This window comes from Engraulis encrasicolus, chromosome 19, assembly GCF_034702125.1.
Source record: "Engraulis encrasicolus isolate BLACKSEA-1 chromosome 19, IST_EnEncr_1.0, whole genome shotgun sequence".
Classification (NCBI taxonomy): Eukaryota; Metazoa; Chordata; class Actinopteri; order Clupeiformes; family Engraulidae; genus Engraulis; species Engraulis encrasicolus.
The window spans coordinates 42,689,070-42,710,811 of record NC_085875.1 but is presented as its reverse complement, the minus strand read 5'-3'; the positions used below and the strand labels follow the sequence as shown (position 1 = coordinate 42,710,811).

The 21,742-nt window shown below is 41.4% G+C and overlaps 2 protein-coding genes across 4 annotated transcripts in view; both read left to right on the top strand.

Moving 5' to 3' along the window:
• The window catches only part of LOC134435480 (connector enhancer of kinase suppressor of ras 3-like), an 83,649-nt gene extending 71,374 nt beyond the window's left edge, over positions 1-12,275 (top strand). Inside the window, exons 15-25 of the mRNA XM_063184484.1 lie at positions 1,574-1,607; positions 6,160-6,213; positions 6,522-6,558; positions 6,879-7,048; positions 7,637-7,710; positions 8,325-8,396; positions 8,651-8,724; positions 9,467-9,594; positions 10,093-10,450; positions 11,098-11,288; positions 11,522-12,275. Of these exons, the coding sequence (XP_063040554.1) occupies positions 1,574-1,607; positions 6,160-6,213; positions 6,522-6,558; positions 6,879-7,048; positions 7,637-7,710; positions 8,325-8,396; positions 8,651-8,724; positions 9,467-9,594; positions 10,093-10,450; positions 11,098-11,288; positions 11,522-11,770 (1,441 nt within the window). The 3' untranslated portion in view covers positions 11,771-12,275. The remainder of the gene's footprint in view (positions 1-1,573; positions 1,608-6,159; positions 6,214-6,521; positions 6,559-6,878; positions 7,049-7,636; positions 7,711-8,324; positions 8,397-8,650; positions 8,725-9,466; positions 9,595-10,092; positions 10,451-11,097; positions 11,289-11,521) is intronic.
• A 339-nt stretch (positions 12,276-12,614) lies between these two features.
• The window catches only part of tiam2a (TIAM Rac1 associated GEF 2a), a 187,982-nt gene continuing 178,854 nt past the window's right edge, over positions 12,615-21,742 (top strand). For all 3 annotated transcript variants that reach the window (XR_010032009.1, XM_063184482.1, XM_063184481.1), the window contains exons 1-2: positions 12,615-12,734; positions 14,655-14,738. Coding sequence is in view for 2 of the 3 variants with exons in the window: in XM_063184482.1 (XP_063040552.1) it covers positions 12,705-12,734; positions 14,655-14,738 (114 nt within the window). In the remaining variant the exon portion in view is untranslated. The remainder of the gene's footprint in view (positions 12,735-14,654; positions 14,739-21,742) is intronic.

Below are 21,742 nucleotides of genomic sequence, written 5' to 3'. Positions count from 1 at the left end.
TTTCACCAATATTTAAAAAAAGGTCTTGCAAGTACTGGCCTTAAAAAAAACAAGAATCTTCTGAGGAAGATTGTCAATGGTCTTGGTTCATTATATTGAACCTGGCTGTATATTGCTGAGTAATGAGATTTGCAGATGCACTATCCAAACATTTCACCAAGGCAGGGTTAGATCAGGACAAGTCAGAGCCTCACATGGGTCTACACATGACTAAGATATGAGTTGACGTGGGGCCCCGAAGCTAAATTCTATTTGGGGGCCCAAATTATATTTCTTTCAGAGGCACCCCCATTTCATAGCAGCACCCCTGCCAGGATGTGCAAATGCCCCTGGCCTTTTTTAGAGTGGTTTGCCCAAGGGTGTGTGGTGGCACCCCTCATTACTGGACTGACTGATGAGTAATCTGCCCCCTCTCCTCTCCTCTCCTCTCCCCTCCTCTCTCTATTGCTATTTAAGGGTCTTCACTTGTCTCATCAGTCACACTTGTTAATGAGAGTGGAGGATAAGGCCTTAGACCATTATACGGTCCTATCCAGCACTTGAATATGGTCTTCACACAGTCACGAGTACACACAGTACTCATACTGTACGTCAGCTCTGACCTATATGTGAGGTGTTACAGGCTGGAATCAACTGTAAAGCCCTTGACCGGCTCACCATGCATTGCGCAAAGCCGAGACCCCTTGGTCAGTTCCATTGTGTTTGCATGCGAGAGGTATGCAGACATTTTAAATCTCAACACGTGCAATATAAAGGGGATTTGTAGCATGCTTTCAGTTGCGGTCTATTTAATGTCATGTTTTTTTACGACTCGATTAAATGTGAAGTAGAGTGACCAACTTAAAGTCTTATTTGATTAGTAACAAGGAATTGAAGTCACTCTACTATGGTCTATTTACTGTAGTGTATGGACGTCTCTAAGTTGAAGTAGTTCTTGATGGCCTTTCCTGTTCAGAGATCAGACACACTTAGTCGTATAGAGTTGAGGAGTAAAATATAGATTTGACTCACACAGGAAATAAGTAAGAAACCAACAACCTCTTCATTCCCCCTAATTGCAGGGTAACTTTTTTCCTATCAATGCCCGCATTCGTATTTTAAGCTCGTACAGTTAGAGCAGTGCAACTCGTTACCTTGGGAGGTTTGCCTAATTTATCACAAGATAATGCCCTAGCATGGGCCACACACTTGCCATTAGTTGGGTGAAAACTGCATATTGTGGTCAACTGTATTGGTACTTGGATGAAGACAGAAGCCGCCTTGGGGGAATTCCTTCCATGTGTATGCTGCTATCTCGTTTTTCCCTCGCTTTCCCTTACCACACATAATCAGTGACTGACTGATAGGTCCTGTGGTCGGGAGAGGGATGTATATTTAAGTGGCTTGTCCTCAAGTTCAAGTGTTTACGCAGCCATGTGATCAGACGACAAGCACTACAGTAACACAGTGTTATTATCACTCACTTGGAGTTGTCAGTCACCGACTTATATACTTAAGGCATAGGGCAAAATGTTTCCATTTTGGATCCTGTCTCATCTCCTGTTGTTCCCTCTCTCTCTCTCTTTTTTTACAGATACAACCATCGCTCCTGGTCCTTTTCACAAGCAGTAAGATAACCCTTTTACACAGTGCGCTGTACACTATTACATATGTTCTTGCAACACCTTTTCAGAAGCAAACCGTCTTTTTTTTTAAGTTCATTACAAAAAAATATGGAGCATCACAGAGGCAGCGTTGCCAGATTGGGTGGTTACACGCCCAATTGGGCTGCTTGGCATGGCTGTAGGCGGGTAAAAATTGTCAAAAATGGCCATTTGGCGTTTTTCCTGCAGTTTAGAAATCAATACAATTTGTTGAAATTGGGCGGAATTTAGTGCCTCCAGACGTTTTTTTTAGCGCCTCCAGGCGTTTGTTTTAGCAGCGTTTGGGCTGGAAACGGTCAGACAAATATGGCAACACTGCACAGAGGCAATGTCAGTGACACTGATCTGACAGTATGATTTGAGAGGGGAGTGAGCTACTAGCTCTGAGCTCGCGCTGTCCTTGGTCTTTGCTCTGTTGTCAGCAGTTCTGTAAACAAAGGACCCCTGAGGGAGTCCAATTATTCAGAAACACTTGTACACACCACACACACACACACACACACACACACACACACACACACACACACACACACACACACACACACACACACACACACACACACACACACACACACACACAAATAAATAAATACACCCATGCAGGCAAAGCAATATGCAAGCATGTTAGTGTTTGCAGAGATTTGCAGATTCTTCTCTTCTACTTCAGCCAAAATATTGCATTCATTCTTATTCTCTTGAATGTTGTACATTAAGAACCGATGGACACCTTTGGTGATGGTATCAGCACCATTATGCCAGTGCTAATTTATTTATTTATTTATTATTTATTTATATAATTAATTTAGGTTTTTAACAGTTCTGCCCATTCTGTATCAAACAGTCCACACAGCTCCTTCAGAGTGCTTACAAACTGTCCATTAACATAGAACTCATTTTCACACAAAAGCCTTTTCAATCTTTACATTTGGATATATAGCAGTTATTCCAGATCCAGGGGTGGTAAATAAAAAAGCCCCAATCATGCCCAGTGTTTCAGCTCAGCCTGTTACTCAAAGTGGCGCTGCTCTGTGCCAGATGCAGGCATCAGGTTACCTGACCTACAACTGAACGTTCAGTATCTGAGTTTCTGTGGATCATGTTCCCACACAGACGCCCACTCACCCACCCACCCATCTACACCATCCCCATGCCATAGTTGACAGCTTCGCCCATTAATGCCTCCCAGAGACACTGGGTTGAATGAATCAGAGAGCTGAATTGGGGGCATTGGAAACGTACACATCAGATATAGCGCTTGCAGGTGTAGTAGGGTGTCCATGACATGGTGCAATCGAATGCTGATGGTTTTGACTTGAAAAGTCACAGTTCATATCCTTTTGAAATGAACCAGAAATGTTTAGTTGAAAGGACTACTCTTATTCACCTAACATTTAACATTAACACCTAACATACATTTAAGACATGGCCTACAATTCTTTGTACTACAAAACAACCAACGTTGACCTTGACACTGATTAATATCTTGCACTTACATTGTCCCTTAAGCAAATGAACTTATCTACTCTTAAATCTGCTACTTCCTTTTTGTTGACCCCCGTGGCATTTCCCAAAGATATCAGGTTTAAGTGGATCGTTGAAGAATTTTGTGCAGAAAATCAGAAAAGCGTCCCATGTTCTTCTACATACAGTTTCTATAAAGAAGAGTTGAAGAGTTGCACTTGAGTATATGGGAAAGAACTGTAGCTTATGCGTGGCTATCCTGTGGAGCTTTTGGTAGCAGATTCAGCTGTCTTTGAAGGATCCACCTGACAAATAGCGCATTAATCCAAGACCAAGTTGTTAAGCTTATCTCACATCTGTCTAAGATGTGACCAGTAGTCCTCGCATAGATAAGCTCTACTGTAGATGTTAACCAAACACACAATGGCACTAAATGCAAGGGGATAATTTAACACTTATTCCTCTTACACATGAATAGCTGTGCCAAGTCGCACCGCTTTTGTCATCAAATGACACTTGAGAGACTGCCAGCGACAATTCTCACCAAATGTCTCAGCGGGTACAGGAACAGCAGAACCTGATACCACCCAAACACCAGAGTAGGCCTAAGCTCCGGCAAAAAGAATCATGTGAAAGAATGACCACTTTGTGCCCCAGAGATCCAAAGAGTGACCCAGGGGGATATTTAGTTAACTGGTGTGACAGTTCCCAGCATGAAAGGCCATTACAGATACTGAGCCACAATGGTGTGACCAATCCAGATTCCCATGAAGCAGGCAGTCACTGGCGCTGTGACTGCCGGCTGTGACTGCCGGCCTAGCTGCGCAAGCGGCTGGGGCATTCACATGACACAGTAGTGCATTACAGGTGAATGCCTTGAGGCCCCAAGGAGGAAGGCTTCCCCTTTGGGTCGGCTCGGGATGACACATTAGCAGTCATGTAGCACGATGATCTAGGTTTGGGCATAGGAAAACAGATAGGTGAAAGTTACTGGAATTTCCGCTCAGTCCAGCAGAGTGTGTGTCTGTCAGAGTGGAGTGGAGAGCTTTTATTTATCCTGGAGGAAATTAAGTGTGAAGATTATAAGAGTGACAATAATCAAGACAGAAATATCAAAGGTATATTAAAGGTCTGAATTTCCTGTTGCTATACTTTATCTTACTAGATAGTGAACAGTGACCAAAACATACATGGGCAAAGCAACACCAAACTTGCACCTGGTACCCCTGCTTTAGAGGATCTGACAGCGACATCTTCTGGCAGTTCATGTGGCTACACAGGGTCCCATAATTAGGCTACTCGAACGTTCAAATTACGCACGGTGAAGGAGATTGTAGAATTGCATTTGAATAGTGAGAAATGGGAGCTCTAAAAGACGAAATAGCTCGAGTAATTAATTAATAAACGGTTGTATCTTTTAATGTTTGCAGTCTGAACAAAACGGTTTTGTGGTGTGGGTTTTGATGGTTATTAATTTGTTTTGGCGTGGATGCATGGCTGTCTGGCATTACAACTCCACTCAGTGAGCGCGAGCTCATTTCTCCTTGTCTCATGGCATTTGGCACACTTGTCCAGTTCCTCTTTTTCTCACTGATGGTGCCAACGATCTCAAACGAATTTATACACAGACTGTTCCTCAGTCTTTATCGAGGTGGTCTCGTGTCTTTTTGTAATGTTTACAATGATGTGCTTTTTTTGATAGCCATCGGAGTTGGGGAGATGAGTCTTACGTGGTTGGACTAATTGTTTCTGTGCCCCCGGAAACTGACTGTGCTCAGAATGTTGAGCAATAATGATGACCGAAGTTGTCAGTGTTTCGATACGGTTGTCGAGTCTACCGATCAGCAGTGTCAATTGAGCTCGAGTTATTCAAGCTGAGGTGAAATCCCCTGGTTTGGAACGTCAAACAGGTGCGTGGCGTGGGTCGATTTATGCTCGCTCGAGCCTTTGATCATCAATGATACACAAGTCTCGATTTGCGCGTTTGTTTGGCTAACGCTGCAGGGCAGTATGAAGAACTTTTTCAAAGTAGGGGAAATCTGTTGGCTATGCTTGCCTTTGAAAGTGATTTCATGTTTACGTTATGTATATTTTATATATTATGTGTCGATGTGTGTCCTCACAACAGTAGCCTGCAGACTTTAATGGTGTGTGTGTGAACAATTCAAAGTTCAAAGTATACGTTTAGGTACACTATTTTAGACAAACTATTTTATTGCACAACTAACTGTAGACTAATAAAGAAACTGTCCACCAAAGGTGACAAAACTAAACTCCAATTTTAAAAAGAATGTTAATTGTGGGGTTTCAACAAAATATAGTCTGTAGGAAACTTCAAAGAGGAACTGATACTTCAAGAGGATATTGAGTAACCCCTTTGTGGCTTTGACAGCCTTTTTGTCACCAGTGATATTACGTGCATGTGATGGTCTTGTGTTTTTCAGAGTGTTAATTATTAAATTGCTGAGGTCCAAGTATTTACTTCAGTTAGAATATTACAAGAACATTGCCATTCACGCAATGGTCTCAAGTCTTGCAACTTGTTCCCCCTCCCATCTCCCATCTTCCCCTTCTTTCTTTTGATGCTTTGCAGGGCTAAGAGATACAGGAAATTATTCAGTCTTGCATATCATCATCAGTGTCAGTGATGCTGTGACACTTGTAAATTATGGGCAAAGAGTGCCAGTGTCAGTTTTCGCATTAATGACTGAGGGTCACTCCCTGGAGAAGTGTCGAAATTGTTCATCTAATTGTCCAAAACACCACTTCCCCTTACAGTGGTTACTGGACTTTAACATTGTAAAGGGAAGGCAGTTTTATTCATGGATTGTGTACAATGTTCTTCTCTTCTTCTCTAATGTTCTTCTCTACACATTCTCTACGCAACAAGGGGACACTTTCAGACTTCAAGCAATATCAATATGCATTAAACTGAGATTAAAATCATGTATGATCATAACTAGAAGGGGGAAATCACTCCCAACCCCTCCAAATCAGAGCCACCTGATTGGGGCTCAGTCTCTAATGACCTTCTGCTCTTTTCTTACCCCCGTAGGCCTCTTTCCCCCTTTCTGTTGCCCCTCCTATGGCAGCTGATGAATACAACCCTGTAAGTACCTAAAGAAAGCAAATCAACAACTGCTTAACATTTCACATGGCCTTTTGAAAGAGCAGGATGGACAATAGTTATTTTCTGCGCTTTAAGTTGCATTTTTTGTCAAGCTGTTCTTCTGACCAGACTTTAGAGTGTTGAAGTGTGCCACGGGATGTTTATGAGTTTTAGTTATCTTTCATGACAAGGAGTTGGTTAACAATGGCATTGGTGGGTTTCTGTGGTCCTTGCTGTTTTGAGCCCCTGCCAACCAAATGGGCATTTTTCCTGCTCTCTGACTGTTTTCTCTCCTTCTACCTTCTCAGGTATCACTTAGACCCAAATCAAAGAAGAAAAGTCGAGGTAAGAATCAGACTTGATCAGACAGTTGAACACAAAAATGGCATCAGACACTAGATGCATGACTAGACTATCTGAAATGATAACCAAATGTTCCATTCTGCTGTGATGCAAACTTGAACTTCGGGGAATATGATTGCAAATTGCAGGATGTTGTCCCAGTTTAAACAACCAAACCCTGTGTGTGTGTGTGTGTGTGTGTGTGTGTGTGTGTGTGTGTGTGTGTGTGTGTGTGTGTGTGTGTGTGTGTGTGTGTGTGTGTGTGTGTGTGTGTGTGTGTGTGTGTGTGTGTGTGTGTGTGTGTGTGTGTGCTTCAATCGCAGGCAATGTCACCATGAGTCGAAGGAGGGTATCCGTGAAAGAGCTCGGCCCAGCCGACCACCAAGGCTGGCTATATAGGAAGAAGGAAGGAAAGGGCTTCCTGGGGATAAAGTGGAAGAAGTATTGGTTTGTGCTGAAGAAGACCTCGCTATACTGGTACACCAGTGACACGGTGAGTGAGTCACAGTAGCTGATGATGAGTCACACTGTTTCAACAGTAATGAAGTTCCTGCCACTGTCACAGTCACAATGCTGCTGAAGTGACATATCTGAAGGTCATGGTGGTGACATAACCTGTTCTGCAACTCTGGGGTGCATTTCTGAAAAGCGTAGTTGCTAACTTCATTAGATACTTTGTTGTTTTCAATGCAATTTCCCATTGGCAACTACTGAAGTTGCTAACTGCTAACAACTACGCTTTCCAGAAATGCACCCCTGCACAGAAGCTTACTCATACTGTATTTAGATAGAAGCTGTATACATTATTGCGGTCTTGTTCATGTAAATTATAATTTGAATCAGTTGGAAAAAAAATGAGTGTGTAGTCTTGACATGACATGACCTTATTTACTTCTGTGGTTGCCATCACAGCTTCAGTAAACAGTAACACTATAGATATAATTCATACAACTTTAAACAGCCAGTAGTAATTGGGATTGTAAGTTGATTATTGGCGAATTAACTTTAGCTCAGAAATATGTGATGGCAATTCTACTTTCGAAAGCCAAAATATCTCATCTTTCATGTTTTGTTTTGTCAGGCCGAAAAAGCTGAGGGCTACATCCATTTGAAAGACTTCATGATTGACAGAGCAATCGAGTGCAAGAAAAAATAGTAAGTGGTTTGCATTTCCTGCTGCTCGGCTGGTGGCCTGTGACCACATGTGGCTCTTTGATTTTCCACCCTCCACTTGACTGCCTTGCTAATCGCATGTGAACCCCATGCTCTTCTTTAGTCTACTGAGGCAAACACTCAGACGGGCGTGGTAATGGCACAATCATGGAAGTGAAACTTTCCGAAAGGATTTGTTTTCCAAACAGATCTTTGTCAAACCTGACCTACTACTGTCAATCACACAATACAAATTATTAGTCTTTTTATTGATATATGGTCAAAACCGGTTCTGTTCTCACACCAAACACACACACACACACATTGATGGCATAATGTATGTCATTATTTCTTACCTTACTTTGTGTGTCAATTCTTTTGTTGTATATAAGCCGCACTGTCGACTACAATTCTTGTATTCATCTTGTGAAATAGCATGACACACAGACCGACATTTTGGCCTGAGCTTGGAAGACACTTAATGTGGCTTAGGCTGAAACGTCTTTCTGTGTGGCATGTCATTCCACGGAATAAATACAAGATCTGAGTTGTCAAGAGTGCAAATGTACTCATTCAGTTGCTCGCCTCCTCAAAAAAGCTGTCTCCATTTATTACAGTGCCATCAAAGCCTGCCACCCGCAGGTGATGATGTTCTACTTTGCAGCTGAGAGCCTGGAGGACATGAACAGGTAAATGTTCTTACTCAGAGAGAAACTGTGTCAAACTGAAAGATTACCACAACGGAAACATACAGTAAATCACTAGGCCCATAGAAACTGACTTACTTTCATTTCCTATGACCACACGTGTGGTAGTATGTTGCTGATTAATGTTAAACACATTTTCTGGCTTTTAATGCAATGTTCTGCATTTGTTCAGTGGTTAAAAACTATACCGCCTTTCATGTTTCACATGATTTCTTATGTTGTTTCCTGTTTCATAGGTGGCTAAATAAGCTTGGGCTAGCTTCCATTCAGTATGAGTATGAGCCAGAGCCTACAGAGAGCCAACCAATAGGTGAGTCCATATGGGAGGAATTTACTATGACCAAGCTTCAGATTATCTGTATTTGTGTCATCCCAAACTGCTTTAACACTTACTCAAAAACAACCAGAGAGTCTAACCATGTGTTGCATTGCATAGCGTGCAGTAATGTTGCCAACGATGTACATGTTTTTTTCTGCTAGCTACCATCCATTAACCACAGGTGTTGCTCCCAGGTTCAGATAAAAACCCTGCCACAAATTCAATTCAACCATGGTCCAGGTAGACAAATGCTGAGGCACTCAAGGTTGCGTATACGTATATAGTAGGCATTGTAGCCAAATCAAAAAGTAGAAATTGCAACCTTGAGTGCCTCAGCATTTGTCTACCTGGACCAAGTTTGAGAGCCCCTACTCTGATGAGCACCACGGGGAAAAGGTGAAGACCCAGAAGCACTCCAATTTCATGCTTGCGTTCAATTCAACCATGTCTGAATCAGCTGATCATAATGAGCACTCAAGACAGGTTACTCAGCAAAGTCACCTAAGTTGGAAGGAAACTGAGGCAGGGTTTTTAATTCTGAACCAGAGTTTTAACATCTCCGCCATCAACAACACCAAAAAAATGTGTGTATGTGTGTTGGGCAATGTGTAAGCATCTTAACACTCAATGCAAACATTTCGTGTGTGTGTGTGGACCAGAGTGAAGTGAGTGATGATGTGTTGGTCAATGTGTAACACTCATTGCAAACATTTTGTGTGTGTGTATACACCAGAGTGCTATAGTGAAGCGAGTGATCATGAAGAGTCGGAGTCCACAGAGGCCCCTCCACCCCCCTACTCAGAACAGATGGCTCAGGACTCCCTCCTGCATATGGATGGGCGGGCTGACAATGTACCACAGGTCAGTAACTGGACACTCCTAAATCAGTGGTTCTCAACTGAAACAATCTTGGGGATCCAAAATTTGCCATGGTCATCAATTTTGTCTTGCCATTGTCAGTTGTTGGGTTGAAAATGGGTTTGATTTTTGAAGTATTTACTACTGACAGTAAAATGGTGATGTGCAACATTTTTACACCCAGCCAGGGCCCCTCCACCACCCATTTTTGGGTCCCGGCCCACCAGTTAAGAAACACTGCTCTAGCAATGTGGGCTCATGTGCCTTGCTCAAGGGTGCGCCAGCCAAGGATGGGAGTGATGGAGAAGGACATGATGACATTCTTTGTCATAATGTGATTCGAACCTTCAGATTTAAAGAGATTAATGTATTATGTGTTTAAGTTGTGTTACATGATGATTACATGAACTTGTCAGATACGGCATCACCACTGCATAGATGCAGGACGGAAACACATTTGGCAATCATCTTATAACGCATATGCACCTCCCCCATCCTCAGGGCACTCTCCCTCCTCCCTACTCCTCCCCGCCCCCCAGCGAAGCCACCGGCACCCTGTCGTCCCCCGTCAGCACCATGACGTCACACAGCTCGGCCTCCTCGCTGGCCAAGCACCGCAAGTCCTGGATGGACCTGGTGGCCCATCCCTCCTCGTCCTCGTCCACCTCAGCGCCTGCCAGGGACACGCTGGTCTGTGCTGCCCAGGTCCACGCACAAAGTCTCCCACTGGAGGAACCCTGTGAGCAGCCCGGTGGAGACAAGCCTGCTGGGTCCTCGGAGGAGATCTCGGTTGGAGGAGGTGTTGAAGAGGCGGAGGTGATTTTGAGATCGCAACAGCTGGCGGCAGCAGCACAAATAAGTGAGTGAGAGTTTCTTGGGCAAAGTCTGAAATATTCACTTGCTTGCTTACAACATAGTGCATTGATCAAATTCATTGAAATATGATATGATGATATGAACTTTACTGAGCTCCTGCACACATACTGTGGACATGTATGCGTGCGGCACGCACACACCCTGACCACTTTTTTTTTTAACAAGGGACGGATCATTTCTTTTTTTGTTTATAAAGATTTTTTTGGGCTTTAAGCCTTTATTTTCATGACATGACTGTTTGAGGGTGACTGGAAGTGAGTGGGGAGAGAGAGACGGGGAGGGCTCGGCAAATGACCCGGACTCGAACCAGGGTTGCCGGTGTAGCAGACCAGTGCTAGTCTGTACCAGTGTTTTAGTAGATGTTAAATCTTACTAGCCACACATACACTCACTACTAGTAAAAGTGGCCAGAAAAGTTTTCTTTTCTACTAGCCAAACTGAATTTTCACCAGCATTTGACCAGTTGGCTGGTGTTAATTTGGAGCCCTGATAGTCTGTATCAAGAGGAGTGTTTCCAAATAAGTGTTTGGAGGGCTACAATCAGGATTCTTAACAGACCACAATGATGACAAATATATATTTGCTTCTACTCCACTAATTCTTTTCTTTTCTGTCTACTTTTATTCACAGACGGCCTTGAAGACGAGGCGGATGAGATGGAAAGGCTCTACATAGACCTGAAACGAGCTAGTCTTTCACCAACTGGCGAACGCAAGCCGTCGACCAAGAGAGAATTCAGAGCATCTTTCATAAAGCGATGCAAAAACCATGCTGTGAATGAAAAGTTACATCTGGTCAGAACATTAAATAGCACTTTGAAGGTTGGTATAGATTGCATTATTGGATTTGATTATTATTTGATAGATTTGGTATTTGGTTTAAATAATGTGCTTTCTAATACATGCAATTGCAATGGTATTTCAGTACTAGTGTTCAATTAGATATTGCAATAAGTATTTTATTGCCGCTAAGCAATTCATTAAGTAAAACATATAGCATATTGTGATTGCTATCAGTAATATTAATATAAGACCTCTGCCTTTTTTTGATGTAGGCTAAAGAAGCAGATCTTGTTACACTGGATCAGGTGCTCTCCGACCCTTCGCTGTCTGCCAGCAAATTTCGGGAATGGAAGGAATCTAACAGTGTGCTGCTCCAAGAGATCTGTATGCGTCATGGCTTGCAGGGGGAAGTCCCAGAACATCCAGTGGCAGAGACGGGAGCAGCAGCGGCCGCAGCAGCAACAGCTGTGACCATGGCAGAAGCAAACTTGGCTGGACCTTATGCAGAGACAAGCATATAAAACAGACGGACAGTTCTCTCTATACCTCCAAGCTGAACGCAGACTGAAGTTACATTTGTAACTACTACTTCTATACCACTGTCAAACTACAGGACCCCTGAAAACAAGAGACATTTGAAATGTGGCCTTTTTAAAAATTGCTCTGGACTGTTTTATGTGTTTCCGCGAGACTGACCTTTGTCTTTGTTACGTGAACCAATGCCTTAATGCAGACTTTCTTAACTAATGCCAAGGGTATTAATGCCAAGAACATTTTATTCTAAGCCTGTCGCCATTTTCATTTCTACATTTTTCTACTGTATGTAGCATAAACAATGCAATGAAGTGTCAACAATGTGTTGTTTTAAATTATAAAGTAGCCTTAAATGATTTTAGATTTTACAACATTATGTAAGTTGTTTTATGTAAGTATGTATATAGTTTTGTTATGAAGTGTACAGGTGTTCACTTGTGTGTGTTTTGTAAATGCTGAGTGCTTAATAAAAGTAGTTCACTTTTGAGCAAATTTGTCTTCATATTTATTTTGTAAATAGTTTAGTCATTAATTTAATCATTCATTCATGTTTCCATTTGAAACAGGCTACTACTTCATGTAGAACCACAGACATGCATACTATAAGCTTACAGCATGCATTCAAATAAATAGAACAAAACCATTTCAGTATCAACACCACAATCTGGGCCTTTGTTCCAGCAGGTGTCGCCAAAAGACAACAGATATAGACGAATTGCGTAATGTCTAATGCCCGTGCATTACCGATGTGTAACAGTTGGAGTCGCTGGTCTTTGTGTTGAATATCAATGTTTCTCCGCCATATTGGCGAGTTCCTCCATCTCACCCAGCGATTCCAGAGCATGCATGCGGCCACCGAGCCGGTGTTGCTCGGGGACATTGTAAAATTTTGAGTGTGCAACGGTCCCGAAAAACGGCATCATGGAGGCCGTTAAATCATTTAACGGCGAGGTTCGTGTTACATTTTCTACAAATATCAAAAATATTCTTATTTTAACTTCTCTCGATACTGAAACTTGGCTTATGATAGACCAGATGTCCATCCGACCTAGGAAACAGCATTCTTCTCAAAGTTAGCCATTCAATGGTCAAAGAAATCCGCTAGGCCTCATATGCAGCATGAATTAAAGTGGTGATCGTTTACAGCCTATAAATTGGTAGTTGGGTAGTGGCACAAATAGACAATTTGTTCGTACCCAAAATTGGCAACATAGCATTTCAGTAAATGGGCCATCGTGAACAGAATAATGTATTGATTGTTAGCTACGAATGCATAATGGTGGCTAGCGTTAGCATTCATAAAGCCCTGTGCAACGTTTGAATTTGCCTTTGAAGTAGTTAGCCATCTTTTAATGGTGTATCTGGCGATCATCAGTCATTAAAAATGGCAAATGATCTCCAGCTAGATACTAGATGAAGCGCAAGACCAGGATGGAACTATTTAGCTGGCCACCGTTAGCTTCTCAATCTGTCAACCTTGCATTGTTGATCTGGCGTTGTGTCAGGAAATTTTGCGCATTCGTAGGCTTACTGGCTTTTCTGAAATCATGGTTGTAGTCTTCCCATGTATATATTATGTGCACATGTTTATACAGTGGAACGTAGGTTTACATAAAAAGAAGTTGTTGACAGACATGACCGTGAAGTTTATGATTGCTAACAATCGTTTTAGCTATGTGCATCGCTGCGCATTAGCTCATGTAGGCGAGGACTGCAGGGCAGGCTCTGGAGTTATTGGCGCTTTAGAAATAGTAGTTCTAGCCAACATATCAATGTTTCTCAGTTATATGTGATTAGTAATTTGTTACACACCGTAATGGCACACGCATTACGCAGTGATTAACTGAAATTGAGCTACTTCATTAGGCTGACTCTTGGGTCCATTATGAAGTATCATTTTGTTTTGGAGGCCGCGTTTTAGCGGTTCTCTGGCGATTTCACCAGACATCACATGAACGATGTTATTATGGCATTTGAAATGTACATAATGTGACGCCGATGGTGTATATTGTGTATGTGATTACTCCTGTCAGAGATCTCCACTGAGGATTGACTTGGTAAACTGAGAGGTCAATTTGTCTGCGTGTAGGTCAGACATTGGGATGTTGCTAGCTGTACTGTACTGTCTTGTACTGTAGGCAGCACATTGAGTTTAATTCATAGGACAAAAGCCCCACTTTGCTAGCTAACATTGACAGAACCTTCACCCAAATAATTAATTTAGCGTGGCATGTCTTGCTGCAGCTCACAACGCATCGCCGTCTCATAAATAGAAAGAGCGGGCAGTGCACGCGACAAAGTTACACTAATATGAATCACGTGCCAATCTAAATCAGAAATGCAATGGACGGGTACATCTTCACCTCTAGCTGGTGGCATTACGTAATGTAAACTTGCTCACTGACGTAAAGTTTTCGATAGGTGAAGGACAATGGGTCTTGTCTTTTTAAGGAAGACCAACACTTAGTCTTCATAGTAAAATAGTAGGTCTTTTTGTCTGCTGAGTGAAAAGAGTTTAGTATGTCTTCTGCATGGGTATTGCATTGCTGTATTTACAGTACATGTATTCATCCTTCAAAGGCAAACTAAGATGGTGCATGGAACCACAAATAGTTTTTTGCATCCAAGTGCACAGCGTAGACCTCTGTGAATCAAATCATTCCACTGAGCTGTCGTCTCCGTCTCAGGCTGTAATCGGGTAATGCACAGGAAAGCAAGGAAATTTATGGAATTGTGTATTTATCTTTACACATATACGTTAAAACTTGTTTGTTGGGTTGTTTGTTACTTGTATAGGGCCTATTCCTGCACACCTGTATATTTTACATGCATGTATTTTAATTGAATTTGTTTTTTTCCTCTCTCTTTCAGCTGTATTCGCTCAACGAATACAAGCCTCCGATCTCCAAGGCCAAAATGACCAATATCACCAAGTCTGCAATTAAAGCTATAAAGGTATGTATTTGTAGGTGAAAAGCAAAAGGGGGAACATGTGTAAGTGCAAGATGAAAATCAATTCTCAAACTTCCCAACCCTGAACTCATCGTTCGTTTGGTATTGGAAACCTTAGACGTGCTTGCCCCATGAACCCACAGCCTTGGTCATAATAGAAGGTGTTGGCACACTACTGAGCTAGCACATTTTTGGATGCTAGGATGAGGCGTTTACCCTACAGCACTAACTGATTGCCACCAACAAAAGCTATCTAAAGGAAAAAAGTACAAACTGGAACCTTAAACCACATTGTAACTGAAATGGTTGACATGTTAAGTAAATTTAGATGAAGACTTTGGTTAGGATTTGATCATCATTTACATTTGAGGAACACGGGTCAGAACAGATCCGTTCAGTCTGGAGTATAAAAACATTTGACCGCTAAGAAGGCTACTCAATCCGATGAAATGTCAGGATTTGTTTGCATTGAATGGACCAAAAAAAAAGAAAGAAATTGGGTGGGGGTATTTTTGATACTCACTGGGAGTAGGCGATTAAGGAAGGACATAGAGGCATGTATCTGTGAAAAGAGTCTTCTGAATTCCTGGATGTGGTTTCTGTTCTGTCCACAAATTACTAGGCGTCCCATTTGCTGTATCATCAAACTTCTTAGTTATGAATTTTCCAACAATTTTGGCGACTGAGCTTGCGTATGAAGAACACACCTGCAAAAAATATCTGAAGTTTTGTATAGGGCTAATCTTCCCGCCCCGCCCACTTTGCCAACTGTGTTGCTATCATTTAGCCTGATATTTAAAGATTTTATATTTCATTTCAGCGGTGCTAAATAGGACTTAAACTGTTATCATTGTGAACCATTACATTCTCTATTCTTAACTGCTTTTCTTAACCATAATCCTAGCAATGAAACACTAAAATTTACAAGACAGGGTACAAGTCAATGTCTCTTCTCTAACCGTGCTCTGCGGCCTCTGGTCTTTGTGTCGGCCCCTCTCTCATGGAAAAAAACAAAAAGGTTTATATGCTGTCAAACAGCTCGGAGCAGTGTTTCACTTCTGAATTATGGTTTTGCAAGATATCGAATAAAAACGTAACACTTAAATGTCATCACTGATAATCGTGACACTTCAATGAACATGACAGTCATGTCATCGCTTTGCGACCCTAAAAGTATGTTAACAACAGGCGAACATTATTATTGTCGTATTTAGCTTGGCGTAGTAAAAAGTTGTGCTGGAAAACTGCGTTGCTGACTTTTCCTCCCTGTCATCGTTGTTGGCAATGGTCTTGCGTGGCATCACTCAAGAATTTTTTTCTCAATTTAGTTATACTCTTGTCTTTTTGTTCAAAGCGTTCGTGTTGCGGCCCAGTAAGAATAGCATTTGGTCTCCTTGGCCCATTCAGAGTCAGCAGGGAACCCCACCTTCGGTAGCTGTTTCTCTTCAAGCATTTTGTAAGCATATGCAGGGCTCTAAATTAACTTTTTTCATTGCAAGTCAAAATGGCTAGTAGCTGTTTATCTTACCAGCCAAACATGCGCACACTAATGGGTCAAAGTGGCTAGTATGTCAGTCTTTTCTACCAGCCAAACTGAAAATTCACCAGCATTTGGCTGGTGTTAAATTAGATTCCTGAGCACATGTAATGAACTTGAGTCTAACTTTCAGTCCTCTTGGCTATGGACTAAACAAGCCAGTCCATCAGTTTTTATGAGTTTGTCTCATAACACGGCATTGTCTGACTGAGCATTGCATTTTGGGCTCAGTCTTGTGCATTTGATTTTGAACATGTTTACAGTCGTTGGAAAGGGGGGTGGTATGAAATAAATGTAGTTTGTACGTTTTTGTCATCACACCTTGAGGCAGTAGTTTCTGAAATTAGCTGAACATAGCCCCTATGTGATTGTGGCTGCATTATCACACTGCGCCACAGCACTCCCCTGTCCAATAGTATTTACACAGTGGGAAGGTGCATGCATGATCATGAATGAAATGACCACATGATGTCGATAAGGAGAATGGCTGTCTGATCCCTGACTGTTGTGTTTTAAACACTACTAGCTGGGCTGTATAGTAGCCTTACGATGTGACACTTGGTTTGCTTAAATTAGAAAGTACACAGAACTTGAATCACAACTAATTAGGTTGGATGGCAAGTGAAGGCGTGCTTACTTAATCTACCTCCATTCCTCCGTCAATCACAGTTTGTGAAACTGAAATGGTACCAAACGTACTGTTTTCATATAGTGTTTTTTGGTATTGGCATATGGAGCAATTTGATTTTGTTTCAGTGCAGGAATTCAGAGCATGTCCTGCTGCCAACCATCAGAACAGTTTTTTGCATTCTTTTTGGAGAAATAACATTTGTCAATAGAAATTGTCAACTTCAGTTACCAATATTCTTTTTCATTTGTTGTTGAGGAGGTTGCCAGTCCCTTTCTCTGAATATGTTACTATAGATGCCTGAATCGACATTCCAGATGCTCTTATTATTGTAGCAAGTAAGACTAGTAGCCACCTTTGCGATTAGTCGTCCATGCTGTACTTTTTCCCCTAACAGGCGCTATAATAAGGTACAATCTTGCTAGTTCATGTATATTTTACCTTCACTGTGAAGACACTGTATTGTAGATTGAAACGTCCTCTATAAACACACGGAATAACATCTTTTGAGGTGACCTTGTTTATCGGGGGAAAACACTCAGGGAATTTTCACTCAGCTTTGTGTTACGGAGTTCCTTGCCTTTAACAGGCTCCTTATTTTTACTAAACAGGTCACCTTGCGAGCTGTTATTCCTTACTACTTGAGTGTGATGTCATCTTAGGTGCACTTGTCAATCTTCACTGTGCTGCCTGTACTGAATTTAAGTCCAATTCTTTCTCTTGTGTGTAACCTTGTCTCTTTTGTCTGCACCTGTGTGTGTGTATGTGTGTGTGGTGACTTGTGATTTGCCTGTGAAATAACACCTGTTTCCCCTTCCCTCAGCAGCTCTCCCAGCTTCCACAAAGCACTGAGAGTGAAGCAGGAGGATGGGGCGAGAGAGTTTCAAAGAGAGAGATAAGGGAACCCTCTAACCAGCTTAGGTAGGAGATGGGCTCTTTCAAAAAGCAAAAAAAAGGAAGATGGAAGAAGCCACAATGATAACATGCTGCAGAGCAACTAAAGATCACTCAGTCTTGCAGAGATCACTCGGTGTGAGGAGAGGTGTGACCAGCAGCTCCATGTCACACCTCACACCTCCACACTGCAATTGTCTTTGTTGCGGGAGCAATGTGACGGCTTATATGTTCTCAGAAGTGTAGTTTTGCTAGTGTTGTCTGTTGCGGTCTTGACATGGAAAAATAGTTGGTTTGTTTTGGTTAGTTTCTTGCAGGCATTTAACACTATAGTTTGTTGTTGACAAATTGATTGTTTTGGTGTTAAGCAAAGTAATATTACGGCACCATGTGTTAGTAATATTTTGTGTGTTTTGCCTCACAGTGAAGGTATACATTGTTTGAAAAGCCTGAAAGGTTGTTTATAAAATGTTAGTTCTTGTTCAGAAAGTAAAAACCTTGCCAAGCACACAAATAAGTTTGAACACGAGCACACATCACCCATGCCTACATAATTCATCATAAAAATCAAGTGCACTGCCATAAGAAGCACATGGCAGGGTTTGAAGTGGTGAATGTTTGCTCTAGACTAGGCTGCTATCGATCCATATTTTTGTTCCATTTATAGTTGTGGTTTGAGATTTGTTAGTCCTAGTAGGGCTGCACAATTAATAGAAAATAATCGAAATAATTTTTATCGTGGCAATGGTGTCCTACCTTTGAGAGCGTCCTTGAAGCCAGAACATACTGACAGGCTGGTGTTTCTGGCCAGAAATCTGTCCGCCTAAGTTTCATGCTATTGCCTTTACATCATTATTACAATTCATTATTTACAATTTGCTCATCCCCGATGTTCTTGGTTATATTTCATCTTGTTATAATTTTTTTAAGAATCTGCAAAAAATCAATAATCGTGATTACGATTTTGACCAAAATAATTGTGATTATGATTTTTTTCCATAATCGTGCAGCCCTAAGTCCTAGTATCGCCTGCTGAGGATGGGAATGAGAGTGATGGGCGAAACAAATTAGTGCTTAATTTGCTGATTTCTACTGCACAGCTACTTTCTCTCCCAGTGAGACCTTGCTTTCTTGTCAGGAGCTCATTGGTTAGTTAGGTTAGGGGTTGAGCTTTGACGTCTCAGATGTTATTTTGCGATGTTGACTAAAAGGCTGCTTCTGCAAGGGCATTGTAGATTGGTGCAGTTTGTTATTCTAGGCCCAAAGTATTGCACCGCATTGAGGACGGGACAGTTCAATGTCAAGTGCTTTGTGTCTTCTCTTTCAGACATGCTCCTGTAAACCGTTGACATGGCCAAATCTTATAGCACAGTAAATGTAAAGTAGTTTAAGCCCCAGAATCGGATTTGATTGCAGTCTTGAAAATCGACAAACCTAGCAACACATTTGATCCAAATCATTTTCCCGATCAGCTGATCATAATCACAGCAATTGTCAGACAGGCCAAGCACCTAAAATTCATTCAAGGTCCGGTGGGTAATTTTAGTACTTTATTGGCAGAATTGATTCTGCCCATTCATAACTTTGACTAATATGTACCGAGATCATATTTTCTTGTCTGAAGACGAGTAGGTTTTGCAGCTAACGATAAGTAATTCATAATTGTGGATGTACTGTACATGGACAGATGTCATCCATTCATGTCTGAACCGTGTACATTTCCAAACCATAATGAGCATACAATCACATATTCTGGAAATTATCTAACAAAAGGTTACGTATTGGGCCTTTCAGATCAACTGCCAGAGACGAGACCTCTGCACCTCTCGGCCGATTTGTACATTTTCTAATTTACTTTGTATGGACATATGGTTTTCAGAACGGATCATTTTCACAAAGGATGCTTAAATCCTGTGTTTTTTTTAGTGGACACATTTTGATCTGTTTACGTGTAGCCGCCAAGTTGATTAAGCTACAGATGGCTGTAAGGCAGCCTGTGGGACTGTTTAAACTTGAAATCTGTTGAAAAACTTGTTACTTCTTACACTGTCATTTATTTTCCCAAGTACTGGCAAAGTGTAAGGTGCTTTAGGATAATCATGGTCATAGGTATTTTTTAAAGGATGCACTGTCAGAGTGTGGTGTTAGTCTTCATATTGTATCTGAGATTAATATTATGATACGACTGCAGGATTTCTCTTGCATCACCACATCTCTTCTCGTCAGTCTTACATCACCAACAGTCTGATGTATTTTTGCTAAATCACTAGTAAGAATCTGTGCATATGCTTCCACGGAAATTATGCACTTCTTCAGTCAACAAAGTTGTGCATCTTTTTTCCTCCTGTTGTCTGTGTAGTGTTTGGAGCTCATTTCTGGCTTTTTAAATGGACATGGAAAATAGTGCCCTGCAACACAAACCATCTAATTGGCATAGTTTATAGTCCAAAAGAGCCATTAAAGGGGAAGTCCAGTTTTTTGAACATTAAGGCCATTTTCTGAGTGGTCTGCAATGTTTTAGAGTCCCCCTCACCGTTTATTTCATGTTTGCTGCAGTCTCTGTTATTTGGCTGATTTGGATTTGATCTCAACCAGCTTTAGAATGGCCGTCTATGAGCACCTGCAACTCTGTTCTTAAAATCAACTTTAACATTTGTTTTCGAAAGTCTACAGCTCACAAAGTGGTTAGGGGTGTTCACTAGCAGTCCCTAACAAGTTTCAAGGCGAAATTTGGCTTCTGTCATTTTTTATTTGCCATTTTGTGAAAGAAAGTGAAAGTGAAAGTGAAACTTAATTTACAAATTGCTACATAAAACACACATAAAACATGACAGATGCCATATTTCGCTACAAAAATTGCTAAGGAACACCAGTGAATACTGTTGAACACTTGCTGAGTTGCATATTCTTCAAAACAAATGTTAAAGGTGATTTTAAGAACAGAGTTGCAGGTGCCCATAGACGGCCATTCTAAAGCTAGTTGAGCTCAAATCCAAATCAGCCAAATAACAGAGACTGCAGCAATCATGAAAAATCAGAAAATGGCCTTAATGTTCAAAAAACTGGACTTCTCCTGTAGCTGTCAGAACCCTATTAGTCCATTCATCCACATGTATTAGTTCCTCCATGCCTTTTTGTTTTCTGCAAGTCCTGCAGTCAAGATGATCTAGGTGATTAATAATTCCTGGTTCTATAACTAGGACCAAACACAGAAAGAACAGCATATTATATTGCCAATCAATGATGGATATGGCGAGTGTTATTTTCATCAGAGTTTGCCGATCTCTGCCAGTCAGCTATAACATTAACTTAATTGACTGGTGTTACAGTGCAAATTGGGAATGTTTGATGTGTATGTAGATCAAAAGCAAACTGAAATAGAAGTTAAACTGGGCTAAAAGAAAATGACAAAATGGACGTTTGTGATTGGCTGAACTGCTCATACAAGTAGTGCATTTAATTTTGTATCCTTCAACCCCACTGCTATCCTTATCATTTTGTTTTGATAAGCAATAACAGCAAGAGACATTTCATTAATGTCATGTCAGCCTTTCATTCTGCAAGCATCATCTTAATTGCTATGACGCACATTTCTCTCTTTACATCCTTATAGAAAACTGGGCATTTGTTTCTCATGCACTGTCAGTGTTTCCCACAGAAATTTTGGAAACTATGGGGGCAGCCAGGTTTTTTTTTCAGTCGGGTCGGGGGGATACAGTGAATCATTTCTGTTTACAACAGTTTCATTCGTCCCTCATGCAGGGGTCTATGTAATGACAAAAAATAATACGACAAAATAGGAGCAGAGATAAGAATTTAAGAGTACTGTGAAATTGTTAACGCATAGACAAAAAGGGTCTAAGACGATAGGCTATGCCTTTTCCCCACACACACAGGCGTACACATTCTACATGAGGGGTGCTGGTCACAGGGCCAGTTTTTCAAAAT